This window comes from Xenopus laevis, chromosome 8S (assembly GCF_017654675.1).
Source record: "Xenopus laevis strain J_2021 chromosome 8S, Xenopus_laevis_v10.1, whole genome shotgun sequence".
NCBI lineage: Eukaryota > Metazoa > Chordata > Amphibia > Anura > Pipidae > Xenopus > Xenopus laevis.
The window spans coordinates 34,952,584-34,970,606 of NC_054386.1; the positions used below are offsets into that span (position 1 = coordinate 34,952,584).

The 18,023-nt window shown below is 42.2% G+C and overlaps 3 protein-coding genes across 4 annotated transcripts in view; 2 read left to right on the forward strand and 1 right to left on the reverse strand.

Annotated features, from left to right (window-relative positions):
* The first annotated feature begins 573 nt into the window (after positions 1-573).
* LOC108699967 (ubiquitin-like protein 4A) lies at positions 574-3,578 on the forward strand. Its single transcript, XM_018232735.2, has 4 exons — positions 574-760; positions 1,887-1,992; positions 2,381-2,562; positions 2,955-3,578. The coding sequence occupies exons 1-4, from the start codon at positions 713-715 to the stop codon at positions 3,063-3,065; spliced, it is 447 nt and encodes a 148-aa protein (XP_018088224.1). The 5' UTR covers positions 574-712; the 3' UTR covers positions 3,066-3,578.
* A 3,295-nt stretch (positions 3,579-6,873) lies between these two features.
* Positions 6,874-10,175, reverse strand: invs.S (inversin S homeolog). Its single transcript, NM_001085761.1, is given in 1 exon segment — positions 6,874-10,175. A coding segment is annotated over 1 exon segment (3,024 nt). The 5' UTR covers positions 10,053-10,175; the 3' UTR covers positions 6,874-7,028.
* Positions 10,176-10,239: 64 nt separating this feature from the next.
* Positions 10,240-18,023, forward strand: part of g6pd.S (glucose-6-phosphate dehydrogenase S homeolog) — a 33,666-nt gene continuing 25,882 nt past the window's right edge. Inside the window, exons 1-2 of one of the 2 annotated variants that reach the window (XM_041575023.1) lie at positions 10,240-10,585; positions 13,885-13,996. In XM_041575023.1, coding sequence (XP_041430957.1) covers positions 10,240-10,585; positions 13,885-13,996 — 458 coding nt within the window. Of the gene's footprint in view, positions 10,586-13,558; positions 13,997-18,023 lie in introns of those variants that run through there. The other variant, XM_018232739.2, reaches the window with a different exon arrangement.

Consider the following 18,023-nt stretch of genomic DNA (forward strand, 5'->3'; position numbering starts at 1 on the left):
GGTGACAACCCTAGTTGCACTTCCATTGTATTTAAACATATTTTTTTAGCCTGGAGTGCTCCTGCTGCCCCCCTTGTATTTTTTTTTTAAGGACAGTCCTAGATTTAAAAGATTATAATGCACTGGCACATTCCTGTTCTTACACAATACGTTTCCTTTATATACTGGGTGTGCCTCAGCCCTATCCCACCCAAGCAAATGGCAATGGATCATTAAAAAAAGTACAGATGAAAGAATCAGGGCGACTCCAATAAAAAGGACAAACTGGCAAGTCTGGTGCAATAAGCTGATGGTAACAGCCAAATACTCTCTGCCCTACCAAAAATCATCATTTATTTATATAGCGCAGACAAATTATTAGTCGCGTACCAACCATGACGATTATGTGTTAAATTATGTACCCCCTTCACTGCAAACATAACCCACCAAACAGGTCTCTAAACCAGCGCCATTACAGGCGCACAACAATGATGTGTTTCACCATAGAGACGAGTCATTTGCGGCTAGTAAGCCCCCTACCAGCACCATTTCAAGCGCGCGGTAAGGTTTTTTGTTTTTTTTGCCATAGAGATGAGGACTCTGAGGCTGTCATGCCACCTAGTGTTTTACGTTTGATCCCTGTTGGAGGACTCGCCGGTGTTTATGTTTTAACAAGGGCGCTCTTGCTACAGGGAGTTACTAATCTCTATGGTTATCTCGGCTAGCTTCAGAGATGCAGCTGACGGTGAAAGCACTGAAAGGAAAAGAGGCCAATATTCAGGTCCAGTATATTATAGCTGCGTGTATAGCCAGTTACTGCCAGTGGAATTACAGAAAGGGTATTTATTGATTGTGTTTAGTGGGAGGCATGACTGTAGTGTTTAATGTGGTGTCTATAGTAACAGTGGGGATAATAGTCTCTGGGAAGGGAGAGTGGCTGTGGGAGTGGCTGTGGGATAGCAGGTATAGTAGAGAGAGATGGTGTCTATAGTAACAGTGGGATAATAGTCTCTGGGAAGGGAGTGTGACTGTAGGATAGCAGGTATAGTAGGGAGAGATGGTGCCTATAGTAGCAGTGGGATAATAGTCTCTGGGAAGGGAGTGTGACTGTGGGATAGCAGGTATAGTAGGGAGAGATGGTGCCTATAGTAGCAGTGGGATAATAGTCTCTGGGAAGGGACTGTGACTGTGGGATAGCAGGTATAGTAGGGAGAGATGGTGTCTATAGTAACAGTGGATAATAGTCTCTGGGAAGGGAGTGTGACTGTGGGATAGCAGGTATAGTAGGGAGAGATGGTGTCTATAGTAACAGTGGATAATAGTCTCTGGGAAGGGAGTGTGACTGTGTGATAGCAGGTATAGTAGGGAGAGATGGTGCCTCTGGGAAGGGACTGGGGTGTAGGAGGTATGTATAGGAAATGTATACATTGGTCACCAGGCAGTCCTTTTCTGGAATTACAGGATCTCATACAATATTATAATACATGTATCTAGCAAGATGCTACTCACAATTTAACTTTTAATTTATTTATTTAGTTTATTTATTTAGGATTATGACATTGAGTGGGATTCAGTTTAGGCTGGTTGGTATGCAGTTAGGTACCAAAAGTCTTGCATACTTAAGATTTGATCAGTAGCTAGCATTGGTTGGTAATGATGCCGTTATTGCAAGTATGACATTTTGTTTAAAACTGCCATTTACTACAAGGAGTTTTGCATAAGCTACACTGAAGCTGCTAGTGAGACGTAGTCTTTAAAGTAAAATAAAAATATTAAGACGAGCACTTTCGATTAGAAAGTGGCATTGCTGCAGTATGTCCTACTGCTAATTAAAATGTTATATATAAAGTAAAACATTAGTATTGTTAATTATGAATCCTGCCTAATGAAGATTCTCCACGTGGCAGGTCTCTGAAGGGGACACAGTCCTAGCAGTGAAACGACTAGTGGAAGAAAAGCTGAAAGTTCCAGTGTCACAGCAACGTTTATTATTCAGAGGCAAAGCCTTAGCAGGTAAAAAGCCACCGCCAATCACTCTCCTTTGAACCTTGCTTTCTTTTTACTCTGGGATAAAATTTTATAATCATTAGGTATGAGCAAATTTTTTCGCTGTGTTCCTCCACGGAAATGATGCCCATAGACTTTAATGGGAGGAAAAAAACATTGCGTATCAAAAAAAATTTGTCGTCCATAGACTTTAATGGATTTTGACAAATTTTTGGCAAAGCAAAATGGGTTAAATTCGCCCCTCCCTAATTGTCACTAGACTTTCCATCTATCCAAAAGGGTACAGACTGTTCCTCAGTTAGGGAAGTAATATGGCTTATTGGATTACGTCTTGCCTCATACATGCATTTCAGGGACAAACCAGCAGTTTTACAAACCATTCTCTTTCCAATAGATGAGCATTGCCTCTCACATTACTCTATTGGTCCTGGATCAAGGCTAAACCTCATGGTGAAAGAGCAGGTGGCTCCAGAGGGCAACAGTGGGAATAATACAGCATGGAAATCACTTAGTGTCATCTTGAGGAAGCATTTCAGCCCAGCTGATGCAGAGAGAGTGCTGGAATATGTACAGAAGGTGAGGAGGTTTCATTAATCCGTATTGATAAAGATAATGAAAAATGAGAAGTAGGGAATGTTATGGATTGTGATCAATAGCTCCACCAAAATGGTTATGTGCAGCTGAAATCCATAGGACATATGGGTCAGGCAGGTCCAGGGGTGCTTCAGACTTGCCTGTATTACTAAACCTGCCACCTTAGCCCCTGGGTTTGTTCCTTCCACCCGGTGCTATCTGTTGTGAGGCCCCTCCCCTCTGTTACCTACAGTAGTAAAAGTGGAGGTGTTTGGGTAAGTTATGGTCAGACACCTATTGCTGCTGTATATCAGGTTGAAATTATTAACTAGATGTGTGCTTGTAACGGCCAATATGAGCTCTTAAGTGTTAATCTAAGATCTGTTTACTTTTAGGACTATGAACGTAGCTTATCCCTTCTCAGTCTGGATGATATAGAGCGGCTAGCAACGCGGATTTTACACCCACAGTATTCAGAAGCCACAGACCTTGGCTTCCTGGACTGATACTGCTACCCATTCCATACACTGCACCAATTTTCCTCCTATGTGCCTGAATGTCAACGACAGTATGAAAAAAACATGCCATACCAATCTGTGGCGTTTGCCACATTGTTGTTACTGATAAGGATGCATCGATGCTGGCAGTGTCTAAACACGTGTTTTGCTGAATCTCCCATTAGAATCACTCTTCTACCTATTCGTCTTTTTTTTTTTTTAGAAATGAGCTTAAGCTGATCATTCATCCGTGCAGTGCTGGGGTCCTATGTTTGATTCCAGCCAGGGCACTATCTGCAAGGAGTTTGTATGTTCTCCCCATGTCTATGGGCTTGCTCCAGGTACTCCAATTTACACCCACACTCGAAAACATACAGCCAGCTTAACTGGCTCCTGATAAAATTGACCTAATGTGTGTTAGATTGTAAACTTCACTGGGGCAGGAAGTGCTGGGAATTATGTATTATCTCTGCAAAGCACTGCAGAATACTATATAAATAAATAAATGATTATAATAATGTATTGCATTGTTTGAATCAGTGATGACAAAACAACTAGATATGAGAAGGAGCGTGTAAAACCTGCAGTCTAGAATTTCTAGTTAGCCTGCTGGGGTAAAAGCATTCTCCAAGCAGTATGTAGTAGTAGACCTTTTAGATCCTGCTTTTCTTTATACAAACAATGATGAATAAGCCTCAGCTACAACCAGCAATACAGCAGCACTTATATGGCACCGCTAACCCATTACTGAACTGAAAAGGAAGAGCTGTGTAGTATCAGTGCCATATCTGGCTGCTTCACTTCTTGCCACTGGTACTGATCGACAAACAAGAGCACGGGCACTTGTAGCCGATCTGTTGCTTTAAAGTGATACTGACTCAAAAAATTTTCCTTTCAAGATATTAATCAATTTAAACGTTACTTATAGGTCATGTTGATCATTTTTCAATGATAGTTCTGCTTTTGTAAGTAATTGTCACTTGAAGTTCCTAAACCTGACTGTCCCTTCTAACCTGTTTCTAATGCTAACGGACTACTGCTGCACAAATATGGCAACAGGGTCGTAAGAAAGGTAATGTAAAAGCATCAGGCAAATACTTTTATGGCAAAATTCTAAATAGCATTTAAAGACACTGTTATGATAGATAATAATAATGGTTATTTTATGATGTCACTATCTCTAAGTGTGTATGCAATCTCTGCCAGGGATAGGAAGTGGACAGCCATGGTGCCTGGTTTGCACTGTACCTTTTTAGGTTAGCAATGGGGAGCAGGGTCATTCTTAGGGGCATCTTTGGTGCTGTTTGGAAGAAGGGACAGGGATTGCACAAAAGTGTAACTTTGTAAGAAATTCCCTTTGCATCTGTAAACTAATTGAGTCCACAGACCAGTACAAAGGGTTTTAGGAAACACAGTGTACAGTGTCATGTTGACACAGCTTTACACTTGACTCCTCTCAACCACTTATTTACCAAGACTAATAGCAAAGGTGTCGCTTGGAATGGAAATTCACATTGTATGGATATGATCATAATAATTATCACAACACATGCTTACTAAGTGAATCCGTTTTATATATACAGTCATTGTGCATCAAGACAATATTTTTGACAGCTTATCTCTTTAAATTATATATTTTTTAAAAATAATAGGTTTTCCTTTATAAAGCTTCTAACCACAAAAATGAATGATTCCCTTGCACTGACGCACCTGCAGGGGTTTCCGGATTACAGATGCCGTACCAGTACCTGTAAAAGTTTGCTTGTCTAAATTTTAAGCAAGTTGTGCACATTCTGTAAAGAATAAAATGAATGTTGTAGATATGACCCCAAGGGGCAGATTTATCAAGGGTCAAATAGTAAATTCTAATTTTCGAGTGTCAAAATTCATACATTTGACTTTTAATCCCCCTATTTGAATGTAAATTTGAATGTGATTTATCACACCTCGACCATGGAATCAGTCCTAATTTGAATATTGGTTAAATGGCAGAGATCTATTGGATATATTAATAGCCTTCCTGACATTCAAGTTTTTTTTTCCGAAAAACTCAATTCGTACGAATCGAATACGATTCAGATTTTCGGGTTGGAATCATTTGAGCGAATATTAGACATTCAAATTTTTTCTTTACCTCCCAGTCTAATTGTGAGTTTATTTAAATATAATTTTTTTTTACATGAATTCGAAATTCGACCTATGATAAATGGGCCTCTCCGTGTACACTTACAGAAGATTTTCACATTTTTCATTTAGTTTCCGGGCCTTTTAAATATTACATTCCAGGCATCATCTCCCATGTCAAGCAATAAATATCATAAGGCACTTGATAAACGTAAAACACAAAGTATTATTACTTAGCAGCATTGTATACTTGGCAGGAAGGTTCATTAAAGGGGTTGTTCACCTTCCAAACACTTTTTTCAATTCAGTTGTTTTTAGATTGTTCCCCAGAAATAAAAACTTTTTTTCAATTACTTTCCATTATTTATTTTTTAATGTTTTTCCAAAATCTAAGTTTAAAGTTGAATGTTCCTGTCTCTGGTGTTTGAATCTGGCAGCTCAGTAATTCTGGTGCAGACTCTAAACTGTTACAATTTTGCAACATTTAGTTGATACATTTCTCAGCAGCATTGGCAACTATTGTATCAAGTCTAACAGCTGCCTGTAATGAAATCCAGAGATTCTGCTCAGCAGGGACAAAGATAAGAAATGTATCAACTAAATGTATCCACAGAATGTTAAACATGACACTTTACACTTCAATATTAGAAAAACAGTCACACATAGAAAATAGAAAGTCATTGAAAAAAGTCCTTTGTGGTGATCTATCTGAAAACAACTAGTTTGAAGGTAAACCACTCCTTTAACAGACTAAGTGCATTTGTTTGCAAGATCAGTCACTATGCAGCTGATTTATAAAGACTAACTTTGACATAGATAATACAAACTGCAAATCTTGACTATGTATACACTGTTCATAGGTTATATACACGTAAACAAATTATATAATACTGAAAATTAGAGTATGCATATGTGAATTTATTATAAATGTAAATTTGTCTATACGCGAGTCATTTTTCTTTATAGGCAAATATAAATATTAGAGTTTTCCAATTCCAAGGAGTGGCTGATGCACCAAGTAAATCCTCTTGATTTTGGGACAATGGCGTACACAAGTAATCTCCGACACCATATTTTTTAAAGGGTGGTTCACCTTTAAGTTAACTTTAAGTATGTTATAAAATGGGTTTTTTTCCCATTCTTCTAAACTTTTCCAGCTTTCAAACAGGGCTTACTGACCCCATCTAAAAACAAATGCCCTATAAGGCTACAAATTTGTTATTGCTATTTTTTATTACTCATCTTTCTATTTAGGCCTCTCCTATTCATATCAATGCATGGTTGCTAGGGTAATTAAAAAAATTCAATCCAATTGCTCTTTTCTCAAAATACCACTCTCTATATTATACTACAAGTTCATTTAAAGATGAACAACCCCTCTAAGTAGCTGTTGACCTTCGTGTAAATCATTTCAAGAAGCTATGGCTCCATCTAGGCCCAGTCTATTACCATATTTTAGGTATAGGCATTGCATTAATACCATGTTTATAGATCATCAGCCACAGTTTGGAATATGACAACCCAGCTGGTTGCTTAAAGCAGCCTTGGCTGTGTACCCCTGTGCAGAGGTCACATTACCATTTAGGTTCAGCGGTGTAAACTTTTTACTATGGCTATGGTGAGGTTAGCCTTGTGGCCATGCTGCTCAGCAACACAGCCTTTCTGACTGCATAGATAACCATCAAGAAAAGGGTTTGGGGCAGGAGTGCATTTTAATAAGCAAAACTTTGCCCCTTCAAGTAAGCCATGACTACCAGATATCATTATTTTAAGTGAGCAAGACCAAACAACAACACTTTGCCTACATTACAACACTGGAGAGCGCAAATCCTCCCCCCCAAATAGATTTTAAACCATGGCTCGAGGATTGTTCCGTAAATGGCTGTGTCTTGTTTTACGAGAGCTTTTCCTAATACAATAGGTTCTCCATGCCTTCTGAATGACAGTGGCAGCATGTTTTTTGCGCTGGAAGAGCTGCTTTCTAGCTTTCTCCTTTTCCACCAGCTGTAGTCTTGCCTCTAAGGGGATGAGCTCAATATCTATATTTTGCCATTTAGAAGAAAAACTCCCTTCCCTTAAAATGCCCATTGGAGTTAATGGCTTTATGGCTTCTCCAAAGCCAATATAACTAGGTGTAGAGTCTAAACATTTACTGGCAATGGCTGTTTGTTTAGTGTGGCTGGTCAAGGAGGGCTTTAAGGCAGATGAACCCTGACATGCCTTTTCTGGAGACTGTGTTTCTGTTAAGGGTCTTTGACCGCTTTTGGCAGAGATCATTTTTCTTTCTCGACAAACTCTGCTTGGGGTTTCACAAGATTCAGGTGAAGTAATGCAGTCCACCCTTCCTTGGATTCCAGTACTTGAAAATTCTTTTTCACTCTGAGACAATCTTCCAGCTTCGCCAGAAGCTCTAATTTTGGAAGTACCAGCGGCAGTTCTTCTGCCTTTCTTTGTTTCTTTTTTCTTAAATTCTACCTCTCCATGGATCACAGAGCCTGCCGTTTCTCTTTCACTTGCCTGCAGCCTATGATGACTAGACGCTCTCTGTCTGTGACTTCCCTTTCTTTCTTCCCTGTGGGATTTCCTTCTACTTTCCTTTTGGACAAGGTCCTCAATTCTGTGCACTATGATATTTGGAGATTCTATCTGAGGTCTGGAGGTTCTCCTAGGTTGAGTGTTGTTTTGGGTGGGGTTATCATCCCAATACATGTTTTTAGGTGTTTCATTTCCCAGTGGGGATGAATGAGAAATAGATGTCCTACTGGGACTCATTCTTGTTTGTATGCTATTTGTATGCACGTGTTCTATTGGAGAGCTTTGTATATGACCTGCTCTTTTTTGGTTCTTTGCTATAGATTTACTGTTCTGTTCCATATGTTTGGAGTGTTTTAATTGCTTAGGTTCAATATTTTGATTTTCCTCTTGGTGCTCTTCTTTTCTGTCCTCTGCTCTCCCAGTCTCTTCACCATACCATTCACGCATGACCTCATTCTGAATGTGTTCATTTGATTTATCTTGCCTCATCACGTGATTTTCATCTTTTTGCTTGCCCTCTGTTTGTCCCACTTTCCCTTTTTGCCTGTTCTCACCCTCCCTCTTTTTGGCTGCCGCACCCTTCCTTAATTGCTCATGCTTCATTAATAGATTTTTCCGTTCCTGAAAGGCCCTGCGTACTTTATGGCCTTTGTATACTGCCTGAATTTTGGAGGCTGCAATGTCCTGAATGGCAGCAATTGAAAGGGCACCATGTTCTAACATGAATTGTATTACTTCTTGGTGACCACCAAGTAAGGCATAATCCAGGGGTGTATATCTTTCTTCTGTATTCTCCATTTGATTAGGAAAAGCACTGTATCCTAAAAGAAGCTTTACAGCATCCAAATAGCCATTATTACATGACCAATGCAAAGCTGTGCGGCCATTTTTGTCCTGGATGTTGGGATCAGCCTTGTTCTCCATTAATACCTCCATACATCCTATATAACCGCCATAAGCTGCACATTGCAAGGGTGTCCTGCCTTCATAGTCTTGAGCATCGGGGTTTATATTGTTTTCTATGAGAATTTGGCAGACATTAGCATTTCCTCCTAATGCTGCCCAGTGGAGAGGAGAGCGCCCATCTTTGTCTACAAGGTGCACCTTTGCACCACCCTTGATAAGGGTAGAGATTACCTCTCTGTGACCCATCTCACATGCTCTAAACAGTGCCGTGTGTTTCATTACATCCACAGCATCAACTTGAACTCTATTTTCCAGGAGGATGCGTACGGTTGTAATCTGCCCAGATAATGAGGCTGCATGCAGAGCAGTTCCTCCATATTTATCTGTCCTGTTGACCTCTAACTCAGGGTCTAGCTCTAGCATAGTTCTCACTACTTCATCACTACCTTTGCCAGCAGCCCACATAAATGCAGTTCTACCTTCCAAATCAGCCTCATCCCTCACAGAAATGTGAGATAACAGCACTCGAACTGTGTCTGGGCAATTTCCCTGAGCAGCATAATGCAGAGGTGTTGCACCCTGGCTGTCAGAAGGAATGTTAGGGGAATTGTTTGTTTCAAGAAGTAGGTGAGCAATGGGAGTGTAGCCTAGCAGTGCTGCCCAGTGTAAAGGAGTACGAAAGAGGTTATCATATGGTGCTACGTTGCAACCCCTATAGGAAGTGAGAAGTCGTACTACTTCTTGGTTACCATCTCCCACTGCTAAATGAAGAGGTGTGCGGCCTTCATAGTCCTGCCAGTTGAGAAGGGATTCAGTAGGGGCTGCTTCAAGCAAACAGCGCACTGTTAAGGCTGCTTCTGGATCTTTGTGACCTGCGGCCCAGTGAAGCGGAATCTTTCCTTCTGTGTCAGGTATGCCAATATTGGAGCCATGGCGCACTAGCAGGCGGACATGCCGTGGCCTGTTGTAATAGGCGCTCCAATGAAGGGCTGTCTGTTTCCTCTGATCCTGAGCATCCACCTGACCGGGCGGAGTGTATTTCAGAAGCAGAGCCAGGCATCGCGTATCTTGGTGGCGGGTAGAAAGGTGCACAGCTGTAATGTCACGCAGATCCCGGTGGGTGCAGTCAGCCTTGCGGGACAGTAGGAGCTTTAGCAAGCGATGGTTGCCAGTCTGGGCAGCAAGATGTAGGGCAGTCCTTCCACTTCTGTCAGGGTGGTTTACTTGGGCCCCATGTTTGAGCAGGGCTTCTGCGCAGCTTCTCCTGTCCCCCAGGACGCTGTACATCAATGGTGTCCTTCCCAACTGGTCCTCTTGGTCAATCACTTCTGGACTGGAAGCGATAAGTTTCAGCAAAGTCGTCTTATCCCCTGTCACTGCGGCTGCTTGGACAGGGGAGGCCAGGGAGGAACCCTGAGGTGGGCTACTCATACTAGAACTGGGACACTGCCCCAGAGTCTCTATGGGTGGTTCCAATCTTCTAAGTTTCTATCACAACATCCGCCGGCGCTCTATGGTGTTCGCGAAGACCTACCAGGGGACTTTCCATCGTTTCTACAGCAACGGGCGGTCTGTTACCCACCACGCCTATCTATGATACTCAGCTGACAGCTGACGCATGCGCCCATCAACTGGAGAGGTGGCGCGCTCGCGAGAACACATTGTTGCTACTTTAGAACCTGAATCCGGGAGGCTCCTCGCAGTGTGTTGTCATGGCTGCCCCTGGAGGTTCGCTCCCTTCTGCGGTGTGTCCGTTCTTCCCCGGTTACCGGCCCTTCGACCCCGTGTCTGTGGGGTTGGACGCTGGTTTACGTCTGACCTCCTTTTCGGACCTGAAGGGATGAGGCTGCAAAGTCCCGCGGGAGGCGCTGCTCAGGCTCCTGACTGGACTAAGAGGAGGGGGGGTGCGATCCGTGATCCGGATGTGGCTTGTACCGGACAGGACGGGGGACAAAACAGGCTTGGTAATGAATGCGCTTCCACCCTTGCTGCTTCATTGTGTTTCAGTGGGACTTTGTAGCAATAGGCTCCTCCTCCTAAAAATACTATATTTTTGCATTAGAATCTAATTCTAAGACATTTCCCAATATACATTCATTCAACATTCCTTTTTGCTTGTAATTGCAGGAAAACTCCTGCTTCTGACCCGTGCCCTGCTGCTGCTTCTGTTCCCTGCCCTGCTGCTTCTTCTGTTCCCTGCCCTGCTGCTTCTTCTGTTCCCTGCCCTGCTGCTTCTTCTGTTCCCTGCCCTGCTGCTTCTTCTGTTCCCTGCCCTGCTGCTTCTTCTGTTCCCTGCCCTGCTGCTTCTTCTGTTCCCTGCCCTGCTGCTTCTTCTGTTCCCTGCCCTGCTGCGTCTTCTGTTCCCTGCCCTGCTGCGTCTTCTGTTCCCTGCCCTGCTGCGTCTTCTGTTCCCTGCCCTGCTGCTTCTTCTGTTCCCTGCCCTGCTGCTTCTTCTGTTCCCTGCCCTGCTGCTTCTTCTGTTCCCTGCCCTGCTGCTTCTTCTGTTCCCTGCCCTGCTGCTTCTTCTGTTCCCTGCCCTGCTGCAGCTTCTGTTCCCTGCCCTGCTGCAGCTTCTGTTCCCTGCTGCTTCTTCTGTTCCTTGCTGCTTCTTCTGTTCCTTGCCCCTGCTGCCTCTTCTGTTCCCTGCTGCCTCTTCTGTTCCTTGCCCCTGCTGCCTCTTCTGTTCCCTGCTGCCGCTTCTGTTCCCTGCTGCCGCTTCTTTTCCCTGCTGCCGATTCTGTTCCCTGCTGCCGCTTCTGTTCCCTGCTGCCGCTTCTGTTCCCTGCTGCCGCTGCTGTTCCCTGCTGCCGCTGCTGTTCCCTGCTGCCGCTGCTGTTCCCTGCTGCCCTGTTCCTGCTGCCGCTGCTGTTCCCTGCTGCCGCTGCTGTTCCCTGCTGCCGCTGCTGTTCCCTGCTGCCGCTGCTGTTCCCTGCTGCCGCTGCTGTTCCCTGCTGCCGCTGCTGTTCCCTGCTGCCGCTGCTGTTCCCTGCTGCCGCTGCTGTTCCCTGCTGCCGCTGCTGTTCCCTGCTGCCGCTGCTGATCCCTGCTGCTGCTGCTGCTGCTTCTGATCCCTGCTGCTGCTGCTGCTGCTTCTGATCCCTGCTGCTGCTTCTGATCCCTGCTGCTGCTGCTGCTTCTGATCCCTGCTGCTGCTGCTGCTTCTGATCCCTGCTGCTTCTGATCCCTGCTGCTGCTGCTTCTGATCCCTGCTGCTGCTGCTTCTGATCCCTGCTGCTTCTGATCCCTGCTGCTTCTGATCCCTGCTGCTGCTTCTGATCCCCGCTGCTGCTTCTGATCCCCGCTGCTGCTTCTGATCCCCGCTGCTGCTTCTGATCCCCGCTCCTGCTGCTTCTGTCCCCCGCCCCTGCTGCTGCTTCTGTCCCCTCCCCTGCTGCTGCTTCTGTTCCCCGCCCCTGCTGCTTCTGACTCCTGAAACAAGTGAAGCAGAAGCCAGAGGACTGACTTCCGCTCCATTGCTTCAATAGTCAGAACCAGAGAATCAACTGCTACTTAAGAGGTGTCTTATTTTAGTTTGCTGTGCGACAGAGTGGAAGTTCTGAAGCTTGTCCTATATGCATTGTAAGGGGCTAGTATTGCCAAAAAATCAAATCTAATGCAGGCGTCAACCCATGAGCCCCACTGACCACGAAGGCTCCAGCATTTCCCAGGCAAGTGTCTCATTTTGCTTCAGGCATGGTGCAGCCGCATGGTAACACTGCACACCAAAAAAAAGTAACACAGTAACACCAAAAAAAATAAATAAAAAGAAAATATTTTCAAGTAATTAAAATAAGAAATACTATTGCCCTGCATTGGTAAACACTGTGTGTTTGCTTCAGAAAGACTACTAAAGTTTTTATAAATTAGCAGCTTATAACCACAAAATAGTGCCCGATAGCACAGGTGACATAGTGCTTAACCGATAACCTCTGTAGAATACAATGGGCTGTTACAGAGTTTATCTTCTATTTAACTTGTGGTTTTTGTCCTTTTTAAGCTTTGAATGGCTGCCCTGTGGCGACACAGCAGCTTGTTTATATAAACTATAGTAGGGTTTTTTGAAGTGCAAACACAATTTTTACTAGTGCAGGGCAACCATAAATTATATTTCATGCAGGGCAACAATAAATTTATATTTTATTTACTTTAAGACACTTGTTATTTTTGGTGTTACTGTTCCTTTAAAGGACAGGGACAGGTCTGTTTAAATAGTAGTTTAGTAGCAAGCTCCCTTTGACAAGCTATGGAGCTCTGTGGCACCTCTAGAGGCTGCACATCACAATGCCTGTGTGATGATGTAGGATGAGATCGGGAGAATCCCTCAGTGTGGGCAAGAGCAGGGGCGGAAGAATCTGTCACGTGATTTTTATTCTATTTTTTTTTTTTGGATAAAGAAATCTGGTCCAGAAAGAAAATAGTGGCATTTTAGGAGAGGAGCGTGAGCCCTTTTAATAGGCAATAAGTTGTTCAGATGCCATTCATTCTCCTTTAAATGCCACATATTTCTCTTACAATATGACAATTAATAGAGAAGTATAATATGAATTTGCATATTACCACTTTTTGTGTCATCTAAAGGATATGCTCCTGGTAAGTTAAACAGCTGTTCATTAAAGGAACAGTAACACCAGAAATGGAAAGTGTATCAAAGTAATTATAATATACTGTTGCTCTACACTGGTAAAACTGGTGTGTTTGTTTCGGAAAGGCTACCTTTAGTTTATATAAACAAGCTGTTGTGCAGCCATGTGGGCAGCCATTCAAGCTGAAAAAAAGGAGAAAAGGCACAAGTTGCTTAGCAGGTAACAGAGAAAACACCATTGTATTGGACAGAGCTTATCTGTTACCTGCTATGTAACCTGTGCATTTCTCCTTTTTTCCAGCTTGAATAGCTGCCCCCATGGATACACCAGCTTATTTATAGAAACTATAGTAGAATTCCTAAAGCAAACACACAGCTTTTTTTTTTGGTGTTACTATTCCTTTAACCACAGGATTCACCTTTGTGTGTGCTTCCAACTGCATCCCAGAGCGCACTGAGCATGTGCAGTGCCACTAACCTGCAAGTTGTGCTAACAAGTTCCAAGATGGGGGAATTATACTACGCTTATAAGATACAGTTTCTCCAGCCATTGTCATTTTAGGCTGTAGTTCTCCTGCAAAAAGCACAGACAGGGACATATTGTATCTGGACCATATGTGATATAACAAGTGTATATGCTGCAGATATCCACCCTGTTCTCATGTCATCTCTAAATTGCAGGTATTGGGTTGGACTCCTGTGTGATCCCACTCAGGCACCGAGGCCTTTCTCTGGTTCAAACAACTGATTTCTTTTATCCATCAGCTGAAGATCCCTACATGCAGGTGAGCAGGTACATACATCATCCACAATGTAGCTTGTGCTGTCTGAGTACGTTTACTGTACATAGGATCAGAGCTATTACTCTGTAGCAGGGGAGTAAGCAATCCCCCTTTGGCTTTTTTTTTTTTTTTTTTTTTTTTTACCATGTCCTCTGTCCCTATAGCATTGTGCAAATAAAACTGTGCCTGGTCAGTGGGTTTGTCCATAGTGCTTGCAGGAAGGAACAGGAATGTGCTTGTAGTGCAGATACCATGCCCTTACTAAAGAGTGAGAAGTTGGACCCATGGCACTTTAAGACTCATTAATCATCATATTGGTTAAGAAGGACACTAATAATTAGCCTGGTTGTGATAAAGGTTCACATTAATGCTTTCATTGCCAAAAGAGTTTGGCATCACCTTGCTGCTTACACTTTCTTTGTAGGGTTGCAGGACCCCCTGGGTCATTAGGAGCACTGCTCTCCATTCAAATCAGAACACAGAAGTGTTGCCAAGTGCAACCATGCAGAAGTGCATGAAGCACCTTTTGACGCAAGTACCTTTAAAGGAGAAGGAATACCATTTTACACTTGGGGTGCCAAAAGTTAGGCACCCCCAAGTGATTACTTTTTTAATAATCATTTTTTTTATAATAAATTTTAATTTACTCCTAACTTGAATGGGATGTTATTTATGAAAAAATTTGAATGTCTCATTTGTTCGAATTGAGTTTTCCTGCGGGAAAAAAACTTGAATGTCTAATATTCAATCGAAAACAAACAACCCGAAAATTCTAATCGAGTTTTCCTCCGAAAAATGCAAGAAAGGCAATTAACGGATTCAAATGGTTCAACAGACCTCTGCCATTGACTTGTAAATGAACTCCGCAGTTTTAAGTGGCAAATTAGAACTGTTTCCAGGGTTGGGATCTTGGGTCATGCTCAAAACTTGGCCCAAGAGCAACAGAATGAGGTAAGCTGCGCAAAAACGCAGGCATCCCATCGGATGCGACAGAAATAAGGTAAGTGATAGCATTGTCGGATGGGTCGCTGCATCTGCACTCAGATCAACACTGCAACATCATCCGACATTTCAATCTCTTACCTTATTTCTGTCGCATCCGACGTGACACCTGTGTTTTTGCGCAGCATGTAGGATCGCGTGGAAATCGCCAGTGGAGTCCTACCCATATAAATCTACCCTTAGTGTTGTCAGGTCCTTAAAAAGATAGGGCTTTTTACAAGGCGATTATAAACACTTCAGGAACACAGAGGCAGGAATAAGCAAAGCAAGAGTATTTCTACATTCACCCAGTAAAAGGTCCATTAGAATTTATACTAGCCATTAAAATCCACCCTCGCACGAAGAGCCATGTTAGTCTTGGGAATACAGGTATGCAATCCATTATCTGCAAATCCGTTTTGCCAGAAATTTCGGAAGCATTCAAACTTTAAAAAACTATTTATTTTTTCTCTATCGTAATGCCTTGTACTTGATCCCAGGTAAGATACAGTAAATAATCCTAATTGGAAGCAAAACCCTATTGGGTTGATTTAAATAATTTTTAGTAGATTTAAAGGGGTTGTTCCCCCTTTAAACTTTTAGTATGATGCAGAGAGTGATATTCTGAGACAATTTGCAATAGGTTTTATTTTATATTTTTTTCAAAAACGGATGCATTAACAAATGGTAAGCATTTATATTTTCAATACAAAATTCTCAAAGGGAAAGGGAACATTAGTATAGGATAACTTCGATATTGAATTGTTTTCACCAGTACTATCTTCTGTTATATTTGGTCTACTGTCTATCTCTCACGATTGTATAAACATATCCCATGGTGCCCAGACTTGCATATGTTTCTTTCTCTACCGTGTCTGCTAATAAAGCTGTTAAATACAACATTTTCTGTGTCTGGGTAATTTTTCCCACTATACCATGAGTGTCTATAGTCGTTTGTAGCCAGAGTTTCGCTAAATTGATTCTTGCTGCAGCTAAAATTTGCCCTAATTAATATATTCTGGGTTTTTGTAAATTCTTTGGTTGAACCAGCTAAAAGTGCTATAGTGGCCTCAGGCATAATACGTTTATTACAAACCTTTCTGAGCATTTGAAAAACCTCTTCCCAATACGATACTGCTATGGGCATGTCCACCAGATATGTATCTAATCTCCAATTTCTGTGCAATCCCGGAAGCAAGAATTAGGAGTAGAAGGATCATATTTATGTTTTCCATATTATTTGATAGCAGTATTAGGAGAGATTTTAGAGACGGTGTTCCAGATTAAGGTCCACTCATGCTGAGATATTGAATGTCCCAAATCTTTCTCCCAATCTACCATATATTTTAGGGGACCCCAGTATTTGCCGATACCAAATATTTATATAATAGGGAGATAGTACCTTTCCTTTTCCCAGCTTGTCGAGAACATGTTTCTAGCAAAGTTGGAGGTCGTGTTTTAAAGGAAGCATCTATGGATTTAATAAAGTGAAATAATTGTTGGTATCGATATGTTTCCTTCTCTGGCATAGTTTTCGCAAACTGCAAATACTGTAGTGATTTGATCCCTGTGGATAACAGCATATCCTGTATTCTATTAATACCATTTGCTTTCCACCATTGAAATGCAGAGGTAGCATAGCTAGGGAGAAAGAGTGGGTTATTATGTAGTGGAGTGAGAATGCTATGAGTCTCCGCTAACTGAAATTTCTGCAAACAATCATGCCACGTTTTGATGGTATGCTTCAATACTGATCAGGCTATTGGGATGGATTTAATTTGTGTCTTATCCGTCCATAAATAAAATGGGATGTGCCAAGAGCACCTCTATTTTCACCCATCTATTCTCGCTCTGTGGCAAATGCCACTGTGTGGTCTGGGAGATCCTCGCATCTTTATAATACATCACTAGATTAGGTAATCCTAGTCCACCGTTTCTGGGAAATCTATACATAGTGCGCTTGTTTATGCGTGGTGGTTTATGTGCCCAAATAAATATATTAATTTTGCTTTGAAGATAAGTAATATCTTTTATTTTAATTGTTACTGGTAACGTACGAAACCTATATAATATTCTGGGTACTAGGGATTCTCCCAAACCACGATATAGCATATCGGGATCACTCTTCAAGATCTTTACGTAATTTCTTAATTAATTTGGGGTAGTTATGTTTGTAAAGTGTTGCATAATCTGTCTTAACATTAACCCCTAGGTATTCTATAAAGGGAAGTTAAGTTCCAAGAGTTTAATTACATGTTTAGGGGTATTCAATGGTAATGCTTGGGATTTAGAGATATTCACCGTTAGGCCGGATATGCAAGAGAATCTATCCAATAATGCAAACAAGGTAGGGAGAGGTTTAGTAATCGTGAGGCAAATATCATCAGCATAAAGGCTCCCTTTAAATTCTGTACCCTTGATTCGGACTCCTCCAATATTCTGGTCTTGTCTAATTAACTGGGCCAATGCAAATATTAGTGGGGAAAGAGGGCAACTTTGGCGTGTACCGCGTGGGATTGGAAAATTAGGAGAAAGAAGGCCCATACATTTAATTTTTGCAGTGGGAGTAGAATAAAGTACTCATATCATATCATATATTAATAAAATTGCCTTTGATTCAGAATAATCGGAAAACATGATAGATGTGTGACCAATTCACCGAATCAAAGGCCTTTTTTAGATCCAATAGTAAAATGATGATTTGTAAGGCTTGTGAGTTAGCGTAATCTATTGTGCTGATGAGTCTGCTAATATTATCCGAGGTCTGTGCGGAAAGCCAGATTGGTCCGTGTGTACTAAATTTGGCATAAGGTTTTCATTTTTTATTATTCGTGGTATTTGAGTTACCGTATATACTCTAGTATAAGCCGAGTTTTTCAGCCCCCAAAATATGTTGAAAAACTCTACCTCGGCTTATACTTGGGTCAAGCGCAAAAACGGTCGCCGGCGCCTAAGAATAGTCGCCAGCGTCCAAGAATAGTCTCCAAGAATGGTTGCCGGCATCCAAAAACGAGAGACCGGCACCTCCAATGGGAGCAGAAACCCTCAATTTTTTGA

What these genes read in the sequence shown, in the direction of transcription:
- LOC108699967 (XM_018232735.2), top strand. Translation starts at nt 713, where the DNA reads ATGCAGCTGACGGTGAAAGCACTGAAAGGAAAAGAGGCCAATATTCAG. An exon ending in GAAAAGAGGCCAATATTCAG is followed by an intron (nt 761 to 1,886) that starts GTCCAGTATATT and finishes TCCACGTGGCAG; the next exon opens with GTCTCTGAAGGGGACACAGT. An exon ending in CAGAGGCAAAGCCTTAGCAG is followed by an intron (nt 1,993 to 2,380) that starts GTAAAAAGCCAC and finishes TCTTTCCAATAG; the next exon opens with ATGAGCATTGCCTCTCACAT.